Below are 27,733 nucleotides of genomic sequence, written 5' to 3' on the forward strand. Positions count from 1 at the left end.
TCAACCTTTATATATTTGGTGGTCTCTGCTGTAAAATGATAAGAATTAATACATTTGCAATGTTAATAGGAATAAACAAAGACTAGTCGCAACTTAATAGCAAATAAGCTGAATCTCTCAAGCTGCTGGATGGCCTGTATGTATTAGAGCTGTTTGTAATCGGTTTGAGTAATTTTTTAAGAAAAATAAGCCAAAAATTCTCTGATTCCAGCTTCTTAAATGTGAATATTTTCATGTTTCTTTCCTCCTCTATGACAGTAAACTGAATATCTTTGGGTTGTGGACAAAACAAGACATTTGAGGACGTCATCTTGGGCTTTGGGAAACACTGATCCACATTTTTCACCATTTTCTGACATTTTACAGACCAAACAACTAATCGATTAAATAATCGACAGATTAAATCGACAATGAAAATAATTGTTAGCTGCAGCCCTAGTATGTATCTACAGAAGAATACAGATAACTGCACCTGATCTATTAGAATGGTGTAAGACTTTTCGAAACGAGGACGGTGACTGAGGAAGAACTCAGCATATGAAGGCGCGTCACTTACTGAGCTTGGACTCTCGGATGTAGACCAACATGTAGGCGTTGGTGCAGTGACGCACCGAGAGGTCGTCGTCGTGGCCGCCATAGTTGTGCTCTATGGCCTCCTCCTTGGTGCACCGCGACACCACGTCGTCGTCAAACTTGCACCACTGGGAGGGAGGGAGGGGGGAGGAGTGTGGGGAAGGGGGATGGGGGAAGAAGAGGGAGAGAAAAGCACAAAGCACTTAAGACGACCGTTTGCGTCCAGTCATACAGATAATGATCGGCTTTTTTCAGCACTCCGGCATGCTGGGGTGTGTGGCCTGCATGGACTTTCATACAAACACTGCCTACAGTGCAGTATCCACATGAGTCATGTAACAGCAATCGGACCACAGACCCACAGAAGTGCCAAAAAAAAACAACAACGCTGTAAGAATTTTTGATGAGAATGTGGATAATAATAAAAAAAGGTTGTTCTCACTATTGGCTCCTTGACACTCACTTTGCCGTCTCCTTTGGGGTTAAGATAGACGACGTAGTGACCGCCGTGGTTGTCGCCGCTGTGCACCAGCACCGCGTGCAGGATGTAGTTGGCCGGGTCCTTGGAGTCCGGCTTCTGGAGGAACTCGTCCAGGGGGAGCTGCTCCGGGAACTCAAACCTGGGAGGGGTGGAGGGAAAGGAAAGGATAAAAGGTTAGAAAGTGGGGATGGATGAGGAACGGTGAGAGAATTTGCGAGGGAGTGGGAAGTGGGAAGCAAGAGAAGGGGGGGGGGGGGGGAGACGGGAAGCAAAGGATGGAAGGAGGGATGGGAGCGGAGAGGAGGAAGAAGTGGGGGAAAGGAGGGAGGAACGAGGGACACGAAGGATGGATGAAAGAATGAAAGAGAGGCAAGGAGAGGGGAAGAAAGTGAGAGCGATGGTGTAAGCCCCGTCCGTTCACCTGCCACTCCAGACCGGATGTGTGTGTGTTTGAGTGTGAATGTGTGTGTGTGTGTGTACATAAAGCCCTCAGGGGCCCAGGTGACAGTGGTGGCGTCACAAGGATGACTCAGAGCCTGTGAGAGACACTACAGAGGGAAAATTAGCTATTCTGGCTGTCTGTGTGTCTCTCTGTGTGTGTGTGTGTGTGTGCGCGCATTCCAGTTAATCTCTTAACTGGGGCCTGGCTTTGCTCCGACACCGTTTCATTAACGTACATCATTCTGTGTGCTTAAGTGTGTGTGTGTGTGTGTGTGTGTTCCCGGCGAGTGCCACATTCTCCCAGCGGGTTGTTAAAACACCATTAACTCCCACAGAGCTTGACATAGACCTCGACGCCCGCCTGCAGGAAAGCGCAACCCTCGGTGACTCACTTTCTCACCGCCTTGGGTTTGCGAGAGGTCGGGGCAGAGCCGCGTTCCGAGTCAAGTGGCCGTTTCTGGGAATAGACCGCTCCCTTTAACCCCTGCGTTATCCCGGAGCAAAGCCTTCTCCGTCAAGGTACCGGCCTGTGAATGTTCCGTTTCTTCGGTTTTTTTTTTTTTTTAACACTAGCGGCTGATGTAGTGGTGTACTTTCAGCAGGGTGGGCTGTGAGTGTGCGTGGGCGTGTGCAAACTTCCAACGCGTGGGTGTAATGAAGAGAATGAACAAGCGATAACAGGTGTGTGTGTGTGTGTGTGTGTGTGTGTGTTACCTGTCGTTAATCTTGATGTTTTGGTCGGTCTGCGGGTCGTACATGAACCTCATCAGCTGCAGGTGAAGGATGGGAGGGAAGGTGAGGAACTTCACGCCCTTCTCCGCTTCCTGGGAGGACAGACATATGCACACAGACAGCACTCAGATTTACATGTCGTCACGGCAACGGTGATAAAACTCCGATCGGAGCGTTCCAATACGAGTCGCGCGCCTCGGGATCCGGTGTCGCACCTAGGGGCCGGGCGATATGGTTGAAATCGATATCATGATAATCATAAGGATTTTTCTCGACATTAATATATATCACGATATGGTTCGTGTATGCGAAATCACGTTAAATAATCAAATGAATGTTCATCTCATTGAACCGAATGGTAATGTTAGGTGTGGTGTCAAACAAAACTGAAATTTTCAAATAATATTCCTACCATGCCTCATTTTATCAGAGTTTTTAAGTAAAATTTGCTTGTCATCATCAATTTAGACGGCAGAAATGTGTGTCACGATATCAAAATATCTTCATATCTTCATATCATCGCGATATGATTCCACTGAAAGACGATAAACGATAACATTGAATTATCCTAGTTGCACTGCATACCCGTGTGATCCAGACCGGAATTGAAAAAGTGTGACTCTGTGAAGCTTTTTTTGCTGTTCGCGCCGATTAGAAAACATCAGATCTGGGTCACATGAGGGGAGAAAAGACCAAAAAATAAATAAATAAATAAAAAAAAAATTCAGAAATGGGACACTTTGAGCAGCAGTGTGCGAATGTAGCCAGAGTCTGCAAGTGTTTCCCAGCTTTCCAGCCTGGATCTTTGGACGCATCTTTTGAGTATTTTGTGACTGACAGTCGCTCATTCTCCGTCTAATATCAGCTTGGTAAACTGCCATCTGAGCCGGCTTTTCGAGGAGCGTCTCTCATCTGTTTCATAGCGCGCCGACCTTGTAGCCGTCAGCTGGGACGGCGGGCGAGTGCTTCATTAGAAAATGACACACAGATGTGTTCTTGGACTCCATTGTGAGGCTTTGCTGCTTAAATACTTAAAGAAATCTGAAGGGGACCTTGTAGTGTCTTTTCCACGCATACTAAAGCACAGCTGATGAAAAAGACAACGTGTTTCTTTTACAGTAGACATACAATGTTAATATATATTAAATGTGCACTGAGTTGCTTTCAGATCGCCAGAGACGGGGGTGGAGTTTTTATTCATTTATACCCCAACTGAGATATTGTAAAATAACTAAATCTCTTACTTTAAAATCATTTTACCTGAAGGCCGTGCTCCCCCGCGTCGTATTTGTTGTCCCCGTCCAACTGTTCTGTAGCGACGTAGTCTTTGAAAGACTCGAAGACTGGAGGTAAACGCAGAGAGAGAGAGAGAGAGAGAGAGAGAAAGTGTTTGTCATCTATTATTCACGCCATATCTCGCATACATGCAGCGCTGTGATCAAGAAAACGAGGACAATAAGAAATAAAGCAATAAATGCCTCCAACTGGCAAGAAAAGAAGTATTGTGCCATTCATTTTAGAAGGTTAATCAATGATGGGATTATATTCTTTTCAAAGGACTGATAGGAAAAAACTAAAAAATATCGAAGTAAAACATTGCCCTTGTGCAGAAATCGACTTTATGACACTTATTACATTTTATCATCAAAGACTAGAATCCACAGTTGAGATACGTGACTGAAGTGAAAAGGTTGTGTTGGGTGCTGCCACTCACTATTCTTCTTTCCTTTTATGCTGAGCTGGATGTCATAGTAGTCCTCTATCCGCTCCGACCGGTAGTCCACGTGCTTACACTGGATATACGACTGGAGGTGGAGAGAACACACACACGCACACACACACACACACACACACACACACACGAGTCAGACTACCTGCTTTCGTCGCTGCGTCAAAAATCATATTTTTAAGAGGGTCAAATCCTTAATTCGGCCTCCTTCTATTCTTAAACTGACCTTCTTCTAAGATACATGCTGCGCTAATCTTATTCGAGTTAAGACTGCTTCATTTCATCACTGTGTCGACAACATTTACGGAAGAATTTAAATGCCGCGTGCTGTGCTAATGTTGTTTGCTGTACAACGTGCAAGGCTGTCTTCTCCCTCTGGAGGCCCGTACCTTCAGCACGTGAGTGTTTATCTCCTCCTTTTACTTGTTGTTTTTTTTTTTTTTTAACAGGATGGAGCGAGAGAAAGCGGAGGAGGGGAAATGCAGAGAGAGAGAGAGAGAGAGAGTGTACGTACCACCATCTTTCCTCTGAAGAGCTTGGGGATGGTTCCCTCCACACAAGTGCCTTTCATTTTGTTCTCCACGTTGTCCAGGAGCTGGAGCGCACACACACACACACACACACACACACACACACACACAGACACAGACACAGAATGTGAATTATTCAGCGCACACACACACACACACACGCTTTAAGACAGTATGATGCGAGGACTCACCACTCTGCACAGCTCCTGTACATCATGTTGCATGAAACTGTCTAGTGTCTCCCACCTACACACAGGAAAAGAGAGTTAGATACATAGACCAAAAGAGTAGAGGAGACAAACTTACTTCGCACAGCCAAAGATTTATGTCCCATCCCGCTAAAGAAAAGTGATGTCATCATCGGTTTCCCAATTGATCCCAACTCCAGACAATATCATTTCTCATATTTAGTGGGTCAACCACACTGTAGAAAACCCTATCATTGGCCCTAAGAACATATCAAAATTGCATTAATGACTACTGTACTGCATTGTTTTTTCTTAAAGGGAAAGGTGTTTCATTTAATCACTCTGATCAAGTAACACTGGCGCTGTTGCACAATCGCTGGCTTGCAAATCAAACTGCATGAGGAGATCTTGCAAGTATCTCACTGTCTCCCCCACACTCAGCGATTTGAACATTCATTTCTTGAGCGGTGCCAAAAACCAAAGTATACAGAAAAAGCTGTGTCCTTGTGTCTAAAAAAACAAAAACAAAAAAAAAATCAAAAATCTTTGTCACAATTAACACAACACAAAATGATTGTTTTGTCAACAGCGCGCTACAGTAGTTCTCACTCTTGAGTCTAGCCGCCATCTGACAATAGACAGAGGACAAATGACAGGTGGGCTGTCAAGAAAGACTGCGTGCGCGTGTGTGTGTGTGTGTGTGTGTGTGTGTGTGTGTGTGTGTGTGTGTGTGTGTGTGTGTGTCCCGAGCGCATTACCCGAAGGACTTGGTGAGTTTCTTGGTGCCGACGGGCTTGTCGCTGTGCTGCAGCTCGTAGAAGACCCTCTGCAGCGCCAGGGGGACGCTCTTGGACGAGTCGTCTCCCTCCGTGGGCATCATGTACACCGCCTGGGAACACGGCCGGGAGTTAGGAGGACGCACAACAGAAATTCGCCAATATGGGATTTTGGATTGAAGCTGCCCATAGCCGATATTTTGTAACTTTAAATTTGTCCATTTTCACACCCTAACCCCACGTTTTATTCTTGGCAGGGTGGAAAAAGTCTCAAAAAAGTGTTTAGATCATGAGATTCTAAAAGCTTTACTAAACCCTGGGATGATAGTAGTAGTGGTAGTAGTAGTAGTAGAAGAAGAAGTAATAGTAGAAGAAGAAGTAGTAGTTCTGGGTTACTATACATTTTTCCCACATCTTAATGTTCTGATTGGATTTGACTCTGTGTTCAAATATGATGCATTTCATATGTATACTGTTCATACACATACACACTCAACACATTGGCACATGCAGAAAAGGTGCAAACACAAACACTTACACACATATACACAACACACACATCTACGTCTGGCCTGTTTAAGTCATTACAAGCGGCCAACGGTGAAAAATAAACTCTGCGCCGCTTACAAACACACACTCGGACACACACACACACACACACACACACAAATGCGTACCCGCCGTAGCTGGTTGGTGAAGAAGAGCGTCTGTAGCAGGCTGTTCATGTAGCAGGTGGCTCCCTGGTTCTTCAGCCCCACATAGCCCGTGTGTTTCTTCGAGTCCCAGCTGGTTAAGAGACGGGGAAGGCAGGGTTGGGGTTATAATTCATACGCCCCTGAACGTCGAGGAGAAAGGGAGATCTGGGGAGCCGCGTTACAGAAAAGCGAGAACGCGACTTGCCTGTTTCTGTCATTACAGAGGAACGGCACCTAAATATAGACGGGGGAACCAAGGTGGATCGAGGATTTGGTTCGGTAACCGCTATGGAATTTTTTTTCCCTGTATATAATATTTGAGACAGACTGGGCAGTTAGGATCATATTAAGTATTCCTTTCCTTACAACTTGTCCAAAGCTCTTTATCGCCAAATGACATTTAAGAAACTCCTTTATGGTGGGGACTGATATAGCAAATCTAGGTCTAGAATTCACATCCCAGGCGGCCCACACCACATCCCAAAAGGGGACCACAAGTGTCGGTCTGCAAACCTTTCCCAGGACATACTGTACATGATAAGACGAGTGACTGTTATAGAAAACCCCACCGTGGCCCCAGCAGAGAGAGAGAAAGGAGTAAAAAGAGTGTAAAAAGAGTGAGAGCTACATACGCCACTCCGTGCGGGGCGTCTGCCTGGACGTAGACTTCGAAGGAGACTTTGTCGTCGTCGATGAAGCCCCTCTCTGGATCGGTCACGTCCTGAAACGCAACCGTGCAGAAACAAGTCAAGTATACACACACACACACCGCAGTCTGTCGGGTACATCTGAACTTTATACACAAAGAGCAGAGGCCGCAAGAATGGGTAGAGGAGACGGTGTGTTCGTATTCTGAGTGGACTGAGCACTCAATAAATAAACAAATTAAATTTTTGATTGCGTCTGCTAAGGTTGTCTACTCCAGCCGCTATGACAGGCAGCCAGTCTTTCTTTGATGGTTCTTTCCCCCCCATTTGAAAAAAAAAAAAAACGAAAAATCAATTTGGCTGGTTAAAGTAGAGAAAGAGGTAGGTGGGCAAAAAAACACAACCATCACTCCGTTCCTTTCTAACTCATCCGTTCCTCCCCCCTTTCCTCACACGTCTCTCTCTCTCTCTCTCTCTCTCTGTGTACTCACGCTCCAGGACATGAAGTTGGAGAAGCCCCAGTCGTTCTCCTTGTGGAAGAAGAGGTGACTGATCCTGCGGCTGAAGGACTTCTCGTCGTCTTTGTAGTTGATGATCTTCAGCATGGCCTGGGCGTGGCACGACCATGACCTGAAAACACCAAGCGGCTACTGTCAGTGACCACTAGCATGTGTGTGTGTCTCCTGGACAGTATCAACAAACCCAAAAACCCAGCCTCATGTGTGCTTGTAAGTATGCTTTGTGTGTGGGGTTACGTATGTCTGCACATGTGCAAGTAAACGAAAGTAAACAAGGCATATCAATAAATCTAGGGTGGAGGCAGGTTCTGAAGTTAACACCCGCCAAGCACCGGAAAAATGTGTCATTGGCAGATTAATAAGTCACCTAATACACTGGCCGGGAGTTTTGAGATACATAACATATCATAATAATGCTTCAAAATGCTCTCCGAATTCTGTCGCACTTCATGATGAATTCTAAACTTGACCCACTGTTTCCCACACGATGTAAATATTTGGGAGGCCCACCCAGGTAAATCCACAGCCTGCCACGTAAAGTTTTCGTTTTGGATTTAATTCCGGGTGCCGTGATGCATGGAGCCGGTGGTTCTCGCTGTAGTCCGCCGGCAAAAGCGTGTTAGTCAGCTCCGATGAGCGTAATTCATCGCGGCGATGACGCAACGCATCTGTGCTCCTCCGGGTTCGCGGTGCGTCTGCGTGTCCGACACAGACTGAGCGGAGAGAGGGTTCCGAACAGAGCCTCGGTAATCAGATGGAAGTGTAACAGTCAGCTGATGTTGCAATGCCGATGCCAGACTTTAGTGCCTGAAAAAATATGAGTTGTCGGGCGCGCTAAAGGAAACGTCAACAAGTTGTCAATAACCCCCCCCCCACGCCACCCAAGTGAACTGACAACCTGTGGGAAACACTGTGATCTGTTGTATCCAAGTAAGTTAACTGATTCTATAAATAAAACAGCATTGAAAAAGGGGTATGGCGACATATTTCTATGAGAAATGTATATTCATTATTTTGGCTGATAAAAAGGTACTGGTTTTTTTTAAGTTCACCAGGCCTTAGAAATTAAGCCAAAAAGTTAATTTCGGACACGCGTGGAAGTAAACGCGTTGCAACAAATGTTGCACCAGAGCTCGGCGCCAGCCGTTATTCTAGTCACACTCTGCCAAACACACACTGATAGCAAGCTTTCAAAAGTTACATTCTGTGTGTATCAGTAGTTTAGTCAAGGGTCTACACAAGTACTCAGCAGCTCTTTCACTAGGCATAATAGTGTCGCCAATTATCATCCTAATTACCCCTCACTTATATTAAATGATGGGTGTTAACTGTAAACCCAGATCCCAATTCACCAGCCTGCACTGTCATTGACATTTCATTTAGCGAGCCCAGTTGTAGCAGTTTTAGGCACTGAAGTGTCTCACTCCAATAGAAGATAAGCTGACTATTATACTCCCATCTGTTTATCACTACTTTAATGAAGCAAAGTACACCATACAGTTCAATACAAACGGGTTTCATCCTCAACATATGGTGTAGGCCGTGTTGCAAACTTTATTCAGTTTGTGCGCTGAGCGTTTTTGAACCATACCGTGCGCCGCGTCAGAGGTGCAAAATGAATTATGGTCATCAGAAACCTACGTTGCCTTTCTTCATCGATCTACACCGATGGGGGGGGGGGGGGGGGGTCGGAGACACCTACGTGGAGTCGGACTCTGCGTTGCACTGCAGGAAGAAGCCCACGCTCTTCTGGTGCGGCCGGTCGGGGTAGAAGCGCGGCATCACCATGATCTTCCACGGGAGGTTCCGCACGAAGCAGGACGGGCTGAGCACCGACTCGCTCAGGCGGCTGAAGCGCTCCACCACGAACCGGAAGGTGGCCTCCGACCGCCAACTGGTGTCTGCCCAGGGGGGGGGAGAGAGGAGAGAGGAGAGAGGAGAGGGAGAGAGAGAGGAAGTAAATTAAGTTGAGAGAGTGGAAAGTGAGTGCAGTATCAGTATATATATTAGGACTCTTTAGGACTCTTTTCTATGTGTACAGACCTGTCCTGTATGACTGTGTGTGTGTGTGTGTGTGTAGGTGGTGCGGAGGGTCGTGTGATTGCCACGCTATTTCAGATAATGTCAATAACCATGTTTCCATCCAAATTTTCTGCAAACTTTTTGAAATGTCACCAAAAAAAACAACAACAACATGCCAATTTGGTGCGGTTCCATCTGCTGCGTTCAAGCCAATAAAAAAGGCTTCTTGAATGTCGGGGGTGGGTGTGGGGGGGGGGGGAACAAAACAAAAACAGTGGAAAGAGTCCTTCAAGAATTGATTAGTCCTGGGCCAAGTTGTTATTGTTCTTTTGTGTCAGCTAATTTGGGACATATTTCATGGTTTCATCCAAAGACAAAAACAAAGAGACTGACGCACTTGGGAATACTCTTGATGCACCGACTCTGGGTCATACAGGCGAGTCGCGGTGCACGGATATTCCAGAAAGTCCTGAGCTGGTTTTCAACTGTTGCGCAATGGGGACTCAAACCGCTCACGTCAAAGCCTACATCATTATTTGACGGCTGTCTTTATCGACAAGGCTTTTCTGCTTTTAACGAGTAGAAATCTTTTGCTATACTGAGGAAATTCCATCCGATTTTGCCGTTTCCATGCAGCTTTTCTAAGGTCCACACAACATCATTTGAATGCAGTTAATGAATATATGTGATGACTGATAATGTGTATAATGTGAATGTTAAGTGCATGCATCTCTTTGTGTGTGTGTGTGTGTGTGTGCATCCTCCTCACCGTCCTCCATGTCCTCCTCTGTGTTGTTGTGTCCGTCTGCCATGGCCACGTTGCCGTTGATCACCGGGTTGGCCGGGATTCTCGGGGGGTCGTCCGTGTCCCCAGCTGTGTGCACACACACACACACACACACACAGAGAGAAACAATGTAATCAAACCATATGGGCAGGGTTCAAGCTCCCGCATTACCCGTCCTGCTGAAGTGTCCTTGAGCAAGACACCTAATCCCTACCGGCTCCCGTTGTGCCGTTCTGACCTTCTTGGAGAGGAGGGGAATCAAAAGAGAATCTTCCTATGGGGATCAATAAAATATGACATTATCCTGAGCTGTATAAACTCTCTGCATAAATTAGAAAAGGGTTGAGGCATCCGAGTTGAAAGTTCTCCCCCAGATTTGCCAGATTGCTTGCCTTGCTCCTGTGGAATCATTTCACTTCGAGGCAACAAGGATATACTAACGAATACATCTGAAACCATTTTAAATCTTCCAACAATTTTGATGACAGACTTTCATCCTCTGGTTGTAGGAAAAATCTTTAAACTGTTCCCCAGGTTTTTTGGATGTACGTGTTATCGTCTTAAAAAGGAGGAAGACGCTGAAAAGCCGGTAATCCCGCGTAAAGGCAACGGAGACGGCAGCGACGAAGATAGGACACTTTTTTTTTTTTTTTTTAGCAAATATGTCACATCGTCCTCTCTGCTGCTACCCCACCCTACTGTGGAGATCAGAGTTTCTCTCCCGCTACTGTCACCGTCTGCGGCTTCAACACCGGCAGACATATCCTTCCCTTCCCCTTTCATACGCTTAACTGGGAAAACCCTGCATGCTGAGACAGCATGACAAGTCTCTTCCCCCCCCCCCCCTCTCCCTCGCTCTGCTCTGTTTGACAGAGTGAGAGTAACAGCGAGGGGAGCGGGGGAGAGAGAGAGAGAGAGAGAGAGAGAGAGAGAATGTGTGTGTGTGTGTGTGAGCGCGTGCGTGTGCATAACAAAAGACCCCGCGCAACATAACAGTAGGCCGGGTAATTATGGACACAATGGAGGATTAAGCTGCAAGTCATCGCTCAAACAAAAACACACGCACACGAGAGGACAGCAATTATCCCGGGCCAAATAATGAGACGGCTCGGCGCGCGGTCTCGTCTATCAAAACACGTCGATGACAGAATCACGGAGGGGGGGGTTTCGGAAGAGACTTCAAGGGGGCCGAGTGAAGCCTGTGATGACGACGAAGACGACAATACAGAAGATAGACTTGAGAAGTGGCAGCGTTGATATGAATACCCGGGGAAATGTATCCATCCTTCCTCCTTTAAATCCCAGTGTACGGCTCCATGGAAAGGCGTTCCTGTGTCTGTCTCCCTCAATGTATACAGTCACCCGTCTTCCTTCCGAGCTGGCAGTGTCTGTGTCTCTGCACACGTCTCCAGGTAACATTACTGACCGAGTCCGCCTTGCCCCAGGAAGACTGACCTCATTTTCCCCCAAGTGGATTACACCCTGCTCACGGCGCGCGTTTGTCAGTCAACTCCTGTGACAGACCTTCATGTCCCGCCCACCTTTTTCCGGGCTCTCCTTGCGACTCCCCCCCCCCCCCCCAGGAGCCCGGGGGCCGAGGAGACGCTACTATTAACGGGGCAGCGTGATGGCAAAACAAAGATCGGCCGCTGGAATCGGTGGCAGCCAGAGCCGGGACACAAAAGGATTTTGTATTTGACAAAAACATGATGAGGGCTTAATTTGGCTTACTTTGCAGCTTGTTATTTTTGAAGACAGTTTGGTGGCTGGCAGGGGGAAATCAAGTGCATCTCAAGTGGTTCAAATATTATTTTCAAACATATTTTTCCTAGATTTGGCAACCAGCACAATAAGTGCCTAAATGACAACCTGTGGACAGCAGTAAGACAACCTGTTATGCTGATAAATGTGCACACTTTTTCCACCAAAGTGAGGAGTCCCAAAAAAACAAAAACAAACGCGTTCTAATATTTTAAAGTTCATGCCCCCTGGAAAACATGGAAGAAAACAAGGAGTAAAAACTTTTCAATAATCAATAAAAAAGAATTCTCACATGGGACAGTTTTAAGTTGAGTGAACAAAAAAAAACATCTCCTTATCTGTGTTTAACCTACAGCTACAAGGTTATAACAGCACAGCTGATCCTGTTACAATGACTTGGCACTGGAATCAAACGCTGTCTGATGCATCGCACCACAGTAAGCCGTGTCTCTCTACTTTGAAGGGACAATATGAGGGAGGATGAGGGGGAAAGAAACCCCTTGTGTTAAATTATTAAATACTAATGTTGACAATAGATTTGAGTGGAAATCTGACTTGAAAACAATTATTTACCAACTTACTATCCTCCTTATTTGATTCTCTCCTAGTATGAATATTTGGCTGAACAAATCAGTGTTTTATAATGAAGGCGTCTGGTTAGAAATAGCTTAGTAGACAGGTAAGGGCCACCAGGCAGGCACACCAACCATTGGGACCTAACTAAACAAAAACAGCAAACTGACCCTGTGGCAGTGACAGTCTTGCATCATTAGTCATATTGCCTTGGCGTAATGGATGAAATGCCTGAAATATGCAGAGCTGAGGGTGGAATGTCATCAGGCATTTCACTGCAAATCTCTGGAGCCTAATACCACAAAGGAAATGAGTACGTGTTCATGTAAGTGGTTAGCCTGTGGTCACATCACGCTGGTTAGTAGAGACAAGGGTGTACTATGTGGCTGCAGGTTGGTACCGCTCACATAGTGAGTGTATCATGCCCTCTTGTTTTCACAATAGTTGTGAGGCAGAATTGGTAGGCAGTGATCAATAAATCAGGGGACAATGAGACTACAGTGGGGTGAGTGAGCCAGCACTCCGGGGGTTAGGAAGGCACAAAATGAAGTCTAGTGGATGCACCTGCTACTAATGTGGAAAGTGGTTTCTCTACAAAAAAAAGATTAACAATTTAAATGCTGCCTAGAGCTGTCTTCTGTTTGGCACATTTGTTTGTTGAGTAAGGAAAAGATAAAAGCAACACTGTGTGTGAACAGATCACAAAATCACAAGGACTGAATGACGCAGTGATGCTAAGGGCTTCCACAAGCCTTGCCTAATCCAAAGTTGACATTAATAAATAAATAAATAAATAAAAATGCTGGTAGGAAGGGCGCTCTGCGGGTGAAACGTTTGCTAAACGCTGACAGATGTGATCTTGACTCCAAACCGGACTAACAAAACAGAGATCATTAAAAATGGCGAGCTCCACGCGTTGGTCCTTCATACAATGAAGCAGCAAATCCCCGCGCTGCCTGCCAGTGAAGGCGAGCCCCCATGCGGGCCTTGCTTGCCGCAGCAGCAACTACCTGCCAGCACTTTCACAAATTTTACATTACAGACTGTCAAACGTCAGCAAAGTAACGACCATAACACTAACCTGATGTATCATTTAGACCGTTTATATCGTGATGCTCTGCAAGAATGGTTGAGCTGGTTTTAGCACAGCCAATTTGGCAAATCAGGATTGACGCATCTAGCTAGCCAGCTAGCTAACATTAGCCACAGCTTCGTCTTCGGGCCATTATTGGCTAGCTAGATTCACTAGTACCAGCTAACAAGCTATGTTTAATGCTGGATGAAAAAAAAAAAAAATTCACCAAACGAAGTTACATATACAGTTACCTAGTATTAGGGGCGACTGGAAAATTCTGGCTTATTTGAGGAAAACATTAAATCTTAAAAATGTAAACAAAGTTGCACTCAAGGAAAGGCCCAACTGGCTAGCTATAAATCGATCGTTGCAAAATACAAGCCACCATTTTGGAACACCACACACCCCCTTCGCTAGCATTAGCTTATTAGCTAACTAGCATGCTAACCTGCAAATGAACGTGAGGAAGTGTGCCTTGGGGCTAATTGCCTAGCTTACTGTTAGCTGTCCCGCTTGTAAAGTTATTAGCATAACGTCATTTCATCTGCGTTATTACTGCAAAGTGGACTAAGAGAGATGCCTGGCGCCATCCACACAAAATGCATTTACAAGAAATTAGCTCCACCGACTCAATGTTTTCAGAACCAAATTGACAGATCTCGCTTCGGTAATGTTAACCGATAACGTACTTTGCAGGGCCGCAAGTTCCCCAACCAGACATTCACAAGCCATTAGACACGATGCTAGCTAATAAGCTAAGAGAACGTATTCTGTTCGAAGGTTATTAACGGTCTATATTGTATCAGCTAGCCCAGCTAACGATACACTACTTTATTCATTGGGTATTTACTGGCTTTGTTGCTGATCCGTAGGTACCGATAACTGTCAAAATTAACTCGTAACATCTCTCTTAAGTGAAAGTAACAGCATAATTTACCTAGCGACTGGTCATTAATTGCCATGTTAATTGCAAGCCAAGGCCAGAGGCACAACCACACTGTTTACAAACATTTAAACACAAACCAGTGGGGCTAGGAATTCCATGGCCACATTTGTTTCTAAACGACGATTATATGGCAGCCGCATCTGGTAAGTTGTCTAGTTTATAGCAGAAAACATGAACAAAAACTGGACAGTTTAGCCAACACGGTTCAGAAATACAGTGACTGATCCGAATGAATGATTCGTGTGGCTTAACTACGAAACTCTGCGGATAAATATCAACCCATTTTCGGGCATTTGCGAACATTGAAAAATAGCAAGCATACAGAGCGAAGTAACGCTACATTCGCAATAACGCAAATGAGGTCAGCTGCACAGAAGTATGCTGCAATGGACGCACCATCAGCAAAATTGTAGCCGGCTATCCCAGCTAGCTTTAGGCCTTCGTGTTTACTGTAAAGTTGAGCTCAGCTTGCGCCATAAAAGTTCATGCATTACTCATGCAGCCGTGAAATAATAACAAATAACGTTTGAAAGTGTCCGTCCCTGTCTCTTCTGACCATTTCTTACCTTCCATCTCCATATCCTCGGGTTCGCTGAGCTGTTGCTCGCCGGCTTTCTGCTGCTGTTGCTGAGTGTGATGGTGGTTCATGTTGGCAACTGTTGTTGTGATGTGGTGCTGCCTGTTATCTTTGTTCCCCTCGACCTTGTCCAGGGTCGGCTCAGTGGGGAACCGGGTTCTGGGCTGTTGGTGAGGTGTTGTAGGATGCGGAGGTGGGGTAGACAGGTCGAGCCTAGGCGGCTGGGCCTGCTCTATCACGACCTCGGCCTTTTCTGCTGTCAGCGCCGGGGATTGAGGAGGGGAGGTCGGCGGGGGAGCAGGCAGAGAAACGCGGACGTATTTGCTCGCTATTCGCCCAATCTCGGCGCCTTGATGGGTGCGAGTCGCTGACGGCAGGGGATGACTAGGGCTCCAAGGAGGGAGGCCCGCTGAATTAGCTAAATCAATCCGGCTTTACCCCGGGAAATGTGGGGCAATATGCGAGGTGAGAAAGACAACTCACACCACAACCTGCAGCCGGAGAAACAAATACCCTGTTTATAGCTAAGCTACCTGACACTGGGCAGCCAACTAATGATATAGGTACAACAACAATGAAAACAAAGGCTCATTTGCTATCGACACACATTCAACAACTTTGTCTGCAATATCCCCAGTCCGTGTGCTCCTCCGATTGTCCCTCGTCTGGGGGAGAGCGGAGAAAAAAGCTATCCATTCAAACCAGCTTCTAATATGGAATAGCACTAATTTAGAAGTTCGCGGAGACAAGAGTTGCCACGGTCCGACATAAAAACAATATCCCCGTGCATCCAAACCGCCCTAACACGATAAACGACCAAACGCGGCACCTCGTCGCATTTCTAACCGCTTGTTTCTACGAAGAAATTTGCCCGGTCATAGCCTGTGCCTCTCACCCGCTCCCGTGGTTTGTGATGTTGAGTCGAGGTAAATCTCAAAATGGCGGTCGCGCTCTTCTCTGAAATGTCACATCCGCATGGAGATCCAAACACTGGCGGAGACGGCCTGCAGCTCACTGGCTGCTAGGATGGGCCCTGCGAAATCATAGCCCAGCCCCAGCGAGTCTACATCGATGTTATGTGATATGGATTAGGCATATGCATCTATTACAAAAAAAAAAAAAAAAAAATCGTTGTTTTTTTAAAAATAACAATAGCTGATTAGAAATGGTAGGATTGACAGCCTGCTGCCATTGATGAGCGCATGATGCATGGGGCCCCCAATCAGGCTCACAGCCTATTGATTAACAGATCATTAAGCGACCCGAATGAAGAAATCACTATAATGTTACTGTAATGTTCCTTAGGTGACTTTACAGTGCGTCTGTGGTACTCAAAAGTGATTTGACAGTAACCTTTGTCTTACTTTATGGTGTTAGTATACTATTCCTATAGGGATTTAAAGGTTTTCAGTGGTAGCCTACTTAATAGTAAGTTATTAGAAACTTTATGGTGTCTTTCACCTATGGTACTACAATATTTATGTAGGGAGTTATAGTTTTGCTGTAATATTAGTAGGCCTATTGTATTATTTTAAAGTGTATGAGGAGTCTAATAGGTCTTTTCATGAGAAGTAGTAGGCTATACATTCTGTCAGTGATACAAATGTAGCTTGAGGCTATATAATTCCACATATCCCTATAATCTATTGGATGTTACATGAATGTTACAAACCTAGTTCACTTTTAAGGAATTTCGAAAAAAAGATTGACTACCGTGCTTTTTCAGTTATACAATGGGTTTGACTAATAGGCTGCTCAACATATATTGAAAACCTTCAAGGTAAAAATATTGTAGACTATTCCGTTAATACCCAATACGATTCCGTTAATACCCCTGCGAGATTGCTATCAATCAAAACTAACTTTTTTTCTACACTTTTTCTCAGATACCAAAAGTCACTAAGTCTAAGTCAGTTAGAGGGGACATTTTCACACGAGCTATTTAAATCACAGAAAATATATGTGTGTGTGTGTGTGTGTGTGTGCGCGGGTGTAAATGAATAAATATGTAAACAACTAAGTGGACGGATGGAGCCCGCTGGGCAGCACTGCACAGTTTTTAATTATTAAGTGGTTAAATTAACCAGTCCATACACTAACTGTTGGATTTCTACTTATTATTAATATTTAAAAAATAAAAACAACAACAAAATAGTCCTATATTCTCTTGGAGAATATATTACAGCAAAATGATGAATCCCTATAGGAATATTATAGTGATACTAGGAAATAAAAACGGGCCTACCATAAAGTATGATAAAGGCACTATAAACTCACTTGAGTGCTACAAACACACTCCCTATAGGAATATTATAGTGATTTCTCTTGAGGGAGTGTCGGGTATCAGACGCTCAGTCGCGTTGATAGGCCCTTCAGTCAGAAGACGCCTAGCTGCAGTGCTGAAACAGATGCGGCCTTCACATTGTGGGCCAATAGCACCATCTAGCGGCGGGATACGGGACTGCACCGGCCTGTTGTGGCCAAGATGCAGTCGCAGTTGGGTTTAATATTGAGCTGACTCACTCTCGTTTATCTTATCTCATCTTTTGTCTCGTCTGGTGCTCATTAGAGCCGCCGTATGGTTTTTAATACCCAAATCCTTTCCTAGGAAGCGAGTCCTCTCAGCCCAGACGAGAAATGACTCAAATATTCATGTAATAACCCCAGAGGGATTTATAGTGTTCGACTACTTTATGACCTAATCGTACTTTATGGTATTTGTTTCTCTTACGGCATCACTATAATATTCCAATAGGGATTATAATTTTGCTGTGATATCTGTATTGTATCCCTATAAAATGTATACGATTAGGCTGCTATAGTTTGTGAGTAAGACATGAATTCATTAGTGGATGGTGTGTAAGATAAAAGAAGATTCTATTCTATTCTTTTCTATTCTATTCTATTCTATTAATAGATCACCATTGTTTTAGCTGGAGAAGGTATTGGACACTGTTAAACTACTGCTGCTAAGACCAAGGCGGCCTACAGTGCGAGCAGAAGATGGGTGTATTATACAATATTGTTGTGTGAAAAATTATGTTTGCTAGTTTATCTCTAATACCCGCTTCCCCTTCTACAGCAGTCACAGGTTCTGTGCAAGAGACATACACCTTTTATTTCTAGCAGTGTGTAGTTTATGATAAAACTCTCACTCTCACGCAAGCTTTAGTAATGAGGAATTTTCATGGAGGTTCTTTTGTGTCATTGCAGTGACGGATGTGTCGCTGACCCAATGAAATGTTTCGCTGAGAATCCAGGCCCGCCTTGCAGTGCACGTGTAGCCAATTGACGGTAGAAATTTGACGAAAGGGTGGGCTAAAGCGCACAACAGGGTAGTGTGCCTTGTATATAGCCCAACGTCGGCAACTAGGAAAAATAGTTTAGCGTCTCTTCACAGACGGTAGTGGCGGAGGATACATTGTGTTGCGAAATAGTAAAAACACTAATAGTATTAATGAATTTACTCACGTAGTTTTTTTTTACCCTGTCCAGCAATTCATCTTTTAGCACACTGAGGCAGATATTTCCCTAAGTTTCGGTGCAGTAAATGGAGGAGAAGAAGGAAGACGGAGACTCGGAGATTCAGGAACACGGACCCGAGCATTGGTTCTCAAAATGGGAGCGGCAGTGTTTGGCCGAAGCGGAGCAAAGGGAACCAAACGAGGAGGAGGCCGATAACGACCAAGACAAACTGTGGCATCTCTTCCAGAACTCTGCCACTGCTGTTGCACAATTATACAAAGGTCCAAACCAGTGCTTTCTGTTTCCTAGTTTAGCTAACTTCGTAGTTAGTACCGCTAGCTAGTTAGCAAGCTAGCTACCTAGCGAACGCTACTGTGAACTGACGTTAACGTTAGTTTACAGGAGAAAGCTAACTAGCTTGTCAGCTAACCTGTTAGCCAGTGCGATGTAGCAGCTGACTGGGGCAAAGCTAAATTTAGCTTGTGTTAGCGACAAAGAGAACGGATCACCTCGCCATTGCCAATGTACAACTGTTTTGCATGATGGCCACCTTTAGCTAATTTGACTAACATAACCAAAGGTGGCTAAAGTTAACTTGGCAGACATATCCCTTGGTGTCAACAAACGTCGTCGACTGTTTACTAGCTATATCTAGCTAACGTTAGCTAGGCTAAGTTACAAAATGGCGATGGTAACAACAATCATAGCTACGCGACATTCCCTGATGACAGATTGCTATACATTGTCAGTGCTACCTTCTCTTTAAATGGGGGATATGTCACATGGCTATTTTATGAACATGGGTAGTTAAAGTAAAGAAGTGGCACTTAGCGCACTTGGCATTCAAACGCCTGGTCTGCTGCTGAGTGAGCAGTTTTATTAGCAACGCATAGCTAGCGTTATAATCGGACAAAATGGCGAGGATATTATTGGTTGACTATGGAATTGTTGATTTGTCTAATATACTATGATAGTGTTGACTAGAGTAATTTCAAACTCAAGTTGAAGTTAACTGAACTCAGCTTGTTAGTCAACCCATGTTGGGGAGTATGTTTGACATGGCTTTACAACTTTACTGCTGAGGGGGCAGTTAAGTTGGTGTGTCGGTGCTTTCCTACTAACAAGCTGCCGAGTTGGCCATCTAGCGCTGGCTGACAGTTATTTTTATGCTAAAGCCCGTCTCTGCAATTCTAGATGCAAGACAAAATGGCGAATGAAAATGGTCTAAACGTCAACCCTATAATCAGCGAGCTCTCATGCCTCTCAGATGTTTTGTTGTCATATGGTCGCATTAATCTTAATCTATTGTAAGGCTGCAGGCATTAACCAAAGTGTAGTGTCCACATTAGCCATGGTGAGGGAGTGCATCTCGGTCATGTATTGAAACATATTTTCCCATTCCTCCCACAGACAGAGTATGCCATCAACAGGGCCTGTCATTGTGGGTGCCATTTCAAAATGCCGCTACGGCGGTTACCAACCTCTACAAAGGTAACCACATGTCTTCTCTCTCAATCCTTGTGTTTTGAGTTTGACTTATTGATTTGCCACCTACTTGTACAGTTGTTTTGAGCATCTTACCATTGATTTAGACTGTAGCTGGCTATCACTGTACTTGTAAATGTAGACATGTTTTCATTGACAGGCCCGTCCATCAAATGGTAAACAGACCTGGACGCTATCTCTCTTAACAGCTGCATATTGATCTGTCTACTGCAGGGCTTGTAGGGCTTTTTCTTCAATGAAACTACAATTGTAGGATAAAGGGATAGAATTTGGCTCAAACCTAGACTTGACCAACACTGGTGGAACATGTGGCTTTTGTAATCTATTGTTAGGAATTCTCCAGTGAAAGAGAGGTTGCTTTAGTGGTGTGTGTGAATAGGATCTAGGTCTGAATCTAGATTTGGCCCTCCACCTCTGGAAGAAATGGACAGAGGATGCAAAGGTAGATTATGCTAGCAGCACTAGCCAGTGTTGACTGGCTGGTAGCCTCTGGAAGTGAGTAGCTGTCCGTTAAAAGCTGTCAGTCACATGTGTTTCAGCTCACGCAAGATACAGAAAAAAATCTTTCTGATGTTTAGATTTACTAATGGTTTGAGGTAGATACAGGCTTGTTAAATAAATAAAAAACGCGGGGGGGATTGTATTCATTGGTGTTTACGAGGATAGTTGTCTTATGATCAGGTACAGAACCAATTTGCATTGGTGTGCAAGATAAATATGTATTTTTTTCCCACACTGCTTATTTATGTTGTCCACCACCACAGAGAGTGTGGAGGCCCACCAGAGAAGCTTTGATCTGGGCATCCAGATAGGCCATCAACGCCGTAACAAGGTTTGTCTTGTTATCTTATTATCTTTGTGATGCACCTCACTAGCATTGTGCGTATCTGAACAAAATGTGCTATATTAAACTTCCCAGCTCATGTTTGACATTTGGGAACCAGATAATAACAAACTACACGTTTCACATAAGAGATGACGTATAATGCGAGAAAAGGCATCACTGTGGAATTTGTTAGGAGTCATAGTTAATGAAATGAAACGTGTGACTGACGGATCGCTATTGCATTGGATCACAGGACGTGTTGGCCTGGGTGAAGAAGCGCCGGAGAACCATCCGCAGGGAGGACCTGATCAGCTTCCTCTGTGGCAAAGCGCCACCACCCAGGAGTAGCAGGGCCAACCCGCGGCTGGCCATGGTGGCCCCCAGCCGGGCCAACCCGTCACCCGAGACTGGCTCGTCTGTGGAGACAGACCTCCAGCCCTTCAGGGAGGCCATAGCACTGCATGGTAAGAAAAGTAATGCGAAAGCCTGCATCACAGTTTACACACCTGTGCAAAGTCTAAACAAGAGACGTTTCGTTGAGATGTAATGCAGGGTTTTTCCGTCCTGGTCCTTGGTTATGTGTCTGTTAGAGGTGTGTGTATGTGCTGTTGTTTACGCTTTAGATCCTCTATCAGTCTAGTGAAGACCTTCGGCTGGCATAGGTTAACATTTGACTCAAGAGGCCAGCCTGACAGCTGAATCACTGGAGTTTTAAAAAAGTTGGGGACCCCCTGAATGTGACAACTTTGATAGATGGAAGGCTCTGCACTGTACCATAGAGTGGTTGTGAAATATGAGAGTTTCATACAGACTCTTATGTGTCCCTCAGACCAAAGTGTTGAAATATGAATTGGATCCCATACTCATACAGTTGTTTTCACCTGATTTAGTGAATGATTTTCTTAGTCTGATTCTTGGGAATATTGTGTTTCACAACAATCCTCATATAAAAGTGTGAGAGTGTGTTTGAGAGAGCACATGTGTCCTTCAGTCACCACACTCTGCCACACGTGGCTCAGAGATAAGAGTGTGTTTTGTGTGTAACTATTGGCCAGTGGTGTACTGTTAGTCAACCCCATGCGTCTGTGAATGCCTTACTTAACCTAATGCCAGGGGGTTATTTATGGGCCCTGCTTTTGAATATGTAGATGCAACTGATTTTCTATTTGCAATTCAGTTATATCATATTGGGATTTGTGGTGTACTGTGTCTGTCAGGGTATATGAGAATACAATACTTCCATCCATGCATCCTCACTTTGAAAGGGGGCCTTTTTAGGGTGTAGCTGAGGTTAGGGTGGGTCATGTTGGGCATGTAGTGGTTTAGGTTACAGAAATGCAAGTAGGTCTGTGTCAGGGGGTGGCAGTACATCTCCTTTCTCAATCAACAGATGCCTTCTGCATTTCACAATTTTGTGTGTGTGTTGGGACAGACAAAATAGTTTTGACTTTTTGGTTTTGATAGAAAATCGGATTTCGTATTGACATTCTGCCTTGACCCACTTGCACAATCGGATTCACAGTGTGATTTTTCTGTCTGATTACATGTCTGGCACAAGGTGATTAAAACATACCTCTATTTCTTAAGACATCTGGTGCACATAGCCAGCTGGTATGTTTTTTCATAACCTCTCACCATTGTGGTGAAGGCAAGTTTGGAAGGATTTTGTCAGTTGGATTTTAAATGAGAAAACGGCATCAGGAAAGCAGTTTATACCTGCCAATTAGGCAGTATTTTCCTGAACATTACATTTGGGAAAATGAGTGCATTCATGAAATGGTTTCTTGATTGGTTTGCTGCAGAGTGGTTTGATGTTGCACCTGTCACCTGCCTCGTATGGTCGCAGGCACTGTCGCCAACAGCGGCCCAAGTACAATTTTGTGTGCCTGTTTGTGCTCGTTACTGTGGGAGTTTTGTATAAGCCAGAACAAATTTCCCACGGTAATGGTTTTGTTCAACCTAAATTTTGGCACCAACTCATGGCCCGTGTGTGTATGAGAGAGATATGGCTGCTTCAAATGCTGTGTAGTGGCAAACATCCAGACAATGCGACTCTGAAGAAAGCCTGAACCCAGTGACTCCTTTTCTCCTTTTAATTCCAATATGGAGACAGGAACAGAGACGGAAATAGCTCAGCTGCCTGAGTTACTGACTTTTACTAATGATGTTGACTCCTGTCAGTGAGCTGCTTACTTGCAGTTTTTTCTTTCACACTACACGTGTGCTAGGTTGTAAGTCAGTATAGTGTAGCTCTCCTACTTCACCTGTTTAGTCCGTGCTTAGTGTGCTACAGTGTAGCCTATATGCTAACACTTTTGAGATGATGCTAAGCTAACTAGGACTTTCTAAGCATACAGTGTGCTGAAGCACTGGCATGCACCATAGCAAAGTAAATGAATATTATATTGGACACGCACTATTGAAACTGCTATCGAACTTCTCGTTACACAGCAGCAAGTGTACCAAAGAGCTTATTTGTTTTTAATGAGGTAGCTTAGCTTATCTCTCCATCCACTGATGCCCTTTGTCTGTTGCTGCTCTCTCCTCTCCATCCTTCCTCCTCCTCCTCCCCTAGGTCTGAGCGGAGCCATGGCAAGTATCAGTGTGCGTTCCGGCGCTCCGGGGTCTCCCACCCACGTGAGCGGGGGCGGCGGCAGCAGTAACGGAGGCGGCGCCGGTACCGGCGGAGGCGGCGCGGGCTCGGGACCGGTGTGCCGCAGCAGGCGCAACGGGCTCCACGACGTGGACCTGAACACTTTCATCTCCGAGGAGATGGCACTGCATCTGGACTCTACAGGCTCCGCCTCTGCCGGAGGGGGAGGGGCCAGGAAACGAAACTCCACCCAGTGCAGTGATGTCATCACGGACTCCCCCACTCACAAACGCAACAGGATGATCTGATCTGCTGCCTGGCTGTGTAAGGGGGGGGGCCTTTGGAGCCGAGGCTTGGAGAGGGGGGATGGATGGGCTTAAGACAGACATGCAGACGGATGGACAGACAGACGTTTGGATGGCTGGCTGTGCAGAGAATCTGGGCTGAAAATGAAAACGGGCATGGGAGGCTTTCTGTGTAGTGTATTTAAATGGTGGATGAATCCTTTTCCTTGTCTCCTTTCCTTACCCTTCTTAGTAGAGGTCACTGATCTGAGATTAAAGCACTTGATGAGTGCGGAGGAGGACGTCACACGGTCCTCCGTTACCGCTGATGGGGCCGAACGGCCGGAAAGGAGACAACGAAAGAAGCCACCGACTCGTTCTGGGACGCAGATCTTCTCAAAGGGGTGAAAATGCACTGTGCTGCTTTAAACGTAAAAAAAAAAAAAAAAGCCACTCGACCCTTGACACATCTGTGCCCTTCCCTCCCTTTACCCCCCTCATCCTCACCCACCCCCTTAATAAGGAAACGAGGGCCATGATCAAATCGTCTCACTCAGTGAATTCAGTTGTTTTTCGCCAAACGTCGGACCCAACTCTGTCGGAGACCCGTCTCTGCCTCGAAACGACCCGCCTGTCCTTTCTGTTACGTCACCATTATCGCAGTTCTCACTTTTGACAATGCCTGTCAGCGGTAGAGCTAAATCGCCCAATAGGAGCACACCCGCGGCGTCTTCCCCGACTTCATCTGCCGCCCGTAACCGGTCACATCTCTACCGGCTACTCGATTGACAGCTCATCTACCAATAGCAGGCTATTGACGTTTTGATATTTAGACCTTTTTTCTCTGCTAACTACTCTTGCTTCAACAGTGGTTAGATTTAGTTCAGCCAGTCGCCCTTTCTTTCTTTTTTTGTTTTTGTTTCTCAACCACCAGTGTTAAAATTCTAGGTTTGTTGCCACTGTTTGCAGCAGTTATAGCCAAGTTAATTTCACGTTCTTTCTCCACCTTTTTTTTTTTTTTTTTGTGTGTGTGTTGTCGGTGGTAACGGAAAGGAAAAAGAAGTTTCTTTGTCGTCACAGCTTCTCGGACATCGACCTGTTTGCAGACTTCGACGCCCCCTCCCCCCCCACCCCTTCCCCCCCCCCAGTCTTATTACAAAAGCAGCTGCTGTTTTATGTGATCGTGTGATTTATTCTAATGAGAGTTGCAATAATGATTTTTGCACTTAGCTTTCACCTCTAACTCATGCAAACAAATCAACTCTTCCATTGTATCCCAGTTGTAGCCTTCTCCAGCCCTTCAACAGGCCCGCTTGTGGCCGATACACGCATTACTTCACGGCGGGCACTTGGCAAAAAAAACAAAAAAAAAAACAAGACGTACGACGACTAGAAATGGAGCCCACGCGCACACCTCCGGCTCCAACGCGCATCCTCAAAAAAAAAAAAAAAAAAAAAACGCAAAAAAAAAAAAAAGTGTTTCATCATGTGTTGGAGCGTTACTGTGCGTGGGCTCCGCTTGTATTCATCCGGCCCTATACAGACGACCCTAATCCTTCCCTCGCCTGCCTGTGGGGAATGGTTTAACTTATTGGAAGATAATCGGTGCTGTAGAAAAGCATAAATCACAGAAATGTTCTTGCAGAGGCAGCGTCTCCCGAACATACTAACCCCAGTGCACATGAGCCACTCGATGACTCGGAGCTAGAGTGTCGGTTCGGGCGTCGGGGCGCGGCCTGCTTTTTGTATAAGGGGTGTGTGCATTATTGAGATGTGGATAGGTTTGATTTTTGCTTGGTTCAGAAGATGATTGATGCAACTCGGGGCTGGTTTCATTCTCGGAAATGGATGTTGCCTTCCATCCTTTTTTTTTTTTTTTTTTTTTTTTTGTTGTTGTTGGGAAGACCAGAGGAGCGCGAGATGCTGCCATCACACGAGTCAGAAATTCGGGTGTATTTTGAGGATTGAAAAATAACGCCTAGTGTTGCTGTACCAAATTGTGGCAACGTGTATTGGAGCTTTCAAATATAGGATTATGCTCGTTTGTGGGCATAATATACTCAAGTGCATCATGGAGTATGCTTTCATTCAGCATAGGAAGCGATCTTGAGTCGGTCACCAAATTGGTAAATGTATTATAAAGATTTCCGGTGATGCTCTGCCCTAGTAGTGGTACAGTCAGTTTGGCAGGTAACTTAATATTTGTAACAGTCCCTACAACTGACTTGTGAGATGTCAACGTTTCCTTCTCTGCTCTCCTCATTTTTGCTGACTTGTTCACTCCCCTTCACATTTCTGACCAGGAAAGTGGATTTTCCTTATTTGTGTTTAAGCATGCCAGTTTTCAACTTCTGTTGTTACATTTTGGTCAAAGATTTCATGTATGTGTAGGTTGGCTTTTGTATTCCTACATGATTGCTGGCTAGCCAGAAAAAAAAAATGAACCAGGTTTAAAAATTTGTCTCTGTCAGAATAAAGAACGTCTTTAGGGTTTTCTTCTTGCGTAGTAGTGAAACCACTGAATGAAATTAAGGAAAATGTAAAGCGCATATTGGGAAATGAAGACCTGAGGAGTGAGGTTGAGTTAGCTACAGAGAACCTCCTGGTTACTGTGAAGGAGGGTCAACAAGTAACTCACGGTGAGGATCACGTAAACTCTTTGACAATATATCTTTTGCAAAAACAAAAGTCTCGCATAATTCTCAATAGCTTCGACTTTCACAACTGTTGTGAACAACGAAAAACATAGGAAGGATCCACGTTTCTTGAATAGGAACTTTGCCCTAAAAGTGACAGTTTGAACCCAGTGCAGTTGAATCAGTGGGGCTCAACCTTGCAAAGTGCTGATGGGAGAATCTGCTGTGTTGAGCAGGCAGAGGTTTGGAGATGCAGGGCTGAGTCTTGGGGCCTAGCCTGACAGCAGGGCTTTTTAGCAGCCATCTCATCCACGCGTTCTCCATTAAATCAAAGGAATGCATTTTGAATTTTCTGTGGTTTCCTCACCAGACACTTGGCACACTGTGTCTTTATGTCTAACATAGCTTTGGTAGCATTCCTCATTGAAACCAAACGGCATGGTTAGCTACAAACCTGTAGCTATAGCTTTCCCACGGTTTCAGTAAATGCTAACAAGTCAAGTAAAGGGAAGCTGAAGATTATTTTTCTCCCCGGTGTAAAGTGCTTGGTGAAAGGAAAAATAAACTTAAAATTCAAAATATCAGAGTAGCCCCTTTTTTTAAGAGGCCATTTTATTTTCTCTATCCTTGACTGAAGACTTAGCCACAGGCTTGTGGTCTTGTAAAATCTACATCTCGGTATATACTTTGTGTCTGAAGACTTAATAGCACAGAACGGGATTGTGCCATCTCTCCAATACCACTGGTCCTACCTGCAGCATTGACCCCACTGACTAGGCTGTTATAATAGAGGGGGCACCGTGTGTTTTTCTGCCCCTCAACCAATCACCGGACTTCATCCACATTGTTTAAAAGGCTGACTCATGCCACGTCTCTCTGGAGCCAACACTATTATCAGCTGTTTCTTGATACTTATTTGTTTAAAAAGTAATAAATGGCTAATCTATATACTTAACATTTAGGTGTTGGTATGATATATGTGGTTCACATTGTAAAAGAAATAAAACAAAACCATTGAATTGCAATTTGATGTACTATGTTTCATTAAAAAAGGAAAATGACAGTTTTGTTTCATTTGGTGGCTCTTTTTTTTTCCTGTACGTGCCTGGAAGTGATCGGATAATGAATGTAACTTTCAGGTCTTTGAGAAAGTATGCAGGAAAAGTAGCCATATTTGCTATAGAGCTAGAGTGATGTGACCCACAAAACCCTCCATTCCAGTGTAAGGAAGCTTGTGTTTAGGTGAGGGATGAGGCTTTTCAAAATTATCAGGAATGTATGCTCTTTGTCCTGCTCTTCTGATGTTTATGGTTTGTGGGACATTATGTCCTCATGGTGGCATCTGTCTGTCTGTATGTAAACACATTCCTGT

The 27,733-nt window shown here is 44.9% G+C and overlaps 2 protein-coding genes across 2 annotated transcripts; one reads left to right on the forward strand and one right to left on the reverse strand.

Moving 5' to 3' along the window:
• Positions 1–548: 548 nt before the first annotated feature.
• Positions 549–15,266, reverse strand: LOC139663808 (ubiquitin carboxyl-terminal hydrolase 7). Its single transcript, XM_071542555.1, has 14 exons — positions 15,041–15,266; positions 10,102–10,206; positions 9,013–9,211; positions 7,284–7,422; positions 6,778–6,866; positions 6,128–6,236; positions 5,433–5,563; positions 4,678–4,732; positions 4,471–4,551; positions 3,942–4,032; positions 3,488–3,570; positions 2,210–2,319; positions 1,037–1,193; positions 549–701 (listed from the first exon to the last, which is right to left on the reverse strand). The coding sequence occupies exons 1-14, from the start codon at positions 15,120–15,122 to the stop codon at positions 549–551; spliced, it is 1,584 nt and encodes a 527-aa protein (XP_071398656.1). The 5' UTR covers positions 15,123–15,266.
• A 3,190-nt stretch (positions 15,267–18,456) lies between these two features.
• LOC139663810 (HUWE1-associated protein modifying stress responses-like) lies at positions 18,457–27,417 on the forward strand. The gene is made up of 5 exons (XM_071542557.1): positions 18,457–18,797; positions 19,927–20,007; positions 20,787–20,854; positions 21,102–21,312; positions 23,424–27,417. Exons 1-5 carry the CDS (start codon positions 18,602–18,604, stop codon positions 23,747–23,749), a joined length of 882 nt encoding a protein of 293 aa, XP_071398658.1. The 5' UTR covers positions 18,457–18,601; the 3' UTR covers positions 23,750–27,417.
• Positions 27,418–27,733: the final 316 nt, after the last annotated feature.

The sequence above is a fragment of the Centroberyx affinis genome, unplaced genomic scaffold (genome assembly GCF_046629955.1).
Source record: "Centroberyx affinis isolate AG114_WGS23_722 - 3 ecotype Tasmania unplaced genomic scaffold, CSIRO-AGI_Caff_v1 ptg004124l_1, whole genome shotgun sequence".
NCBI lineage: Eukaryota > Metazoa > Chordata > Actinopteri > Beryciformes > Berycidae > Centroberyx > Centroberyx affinis.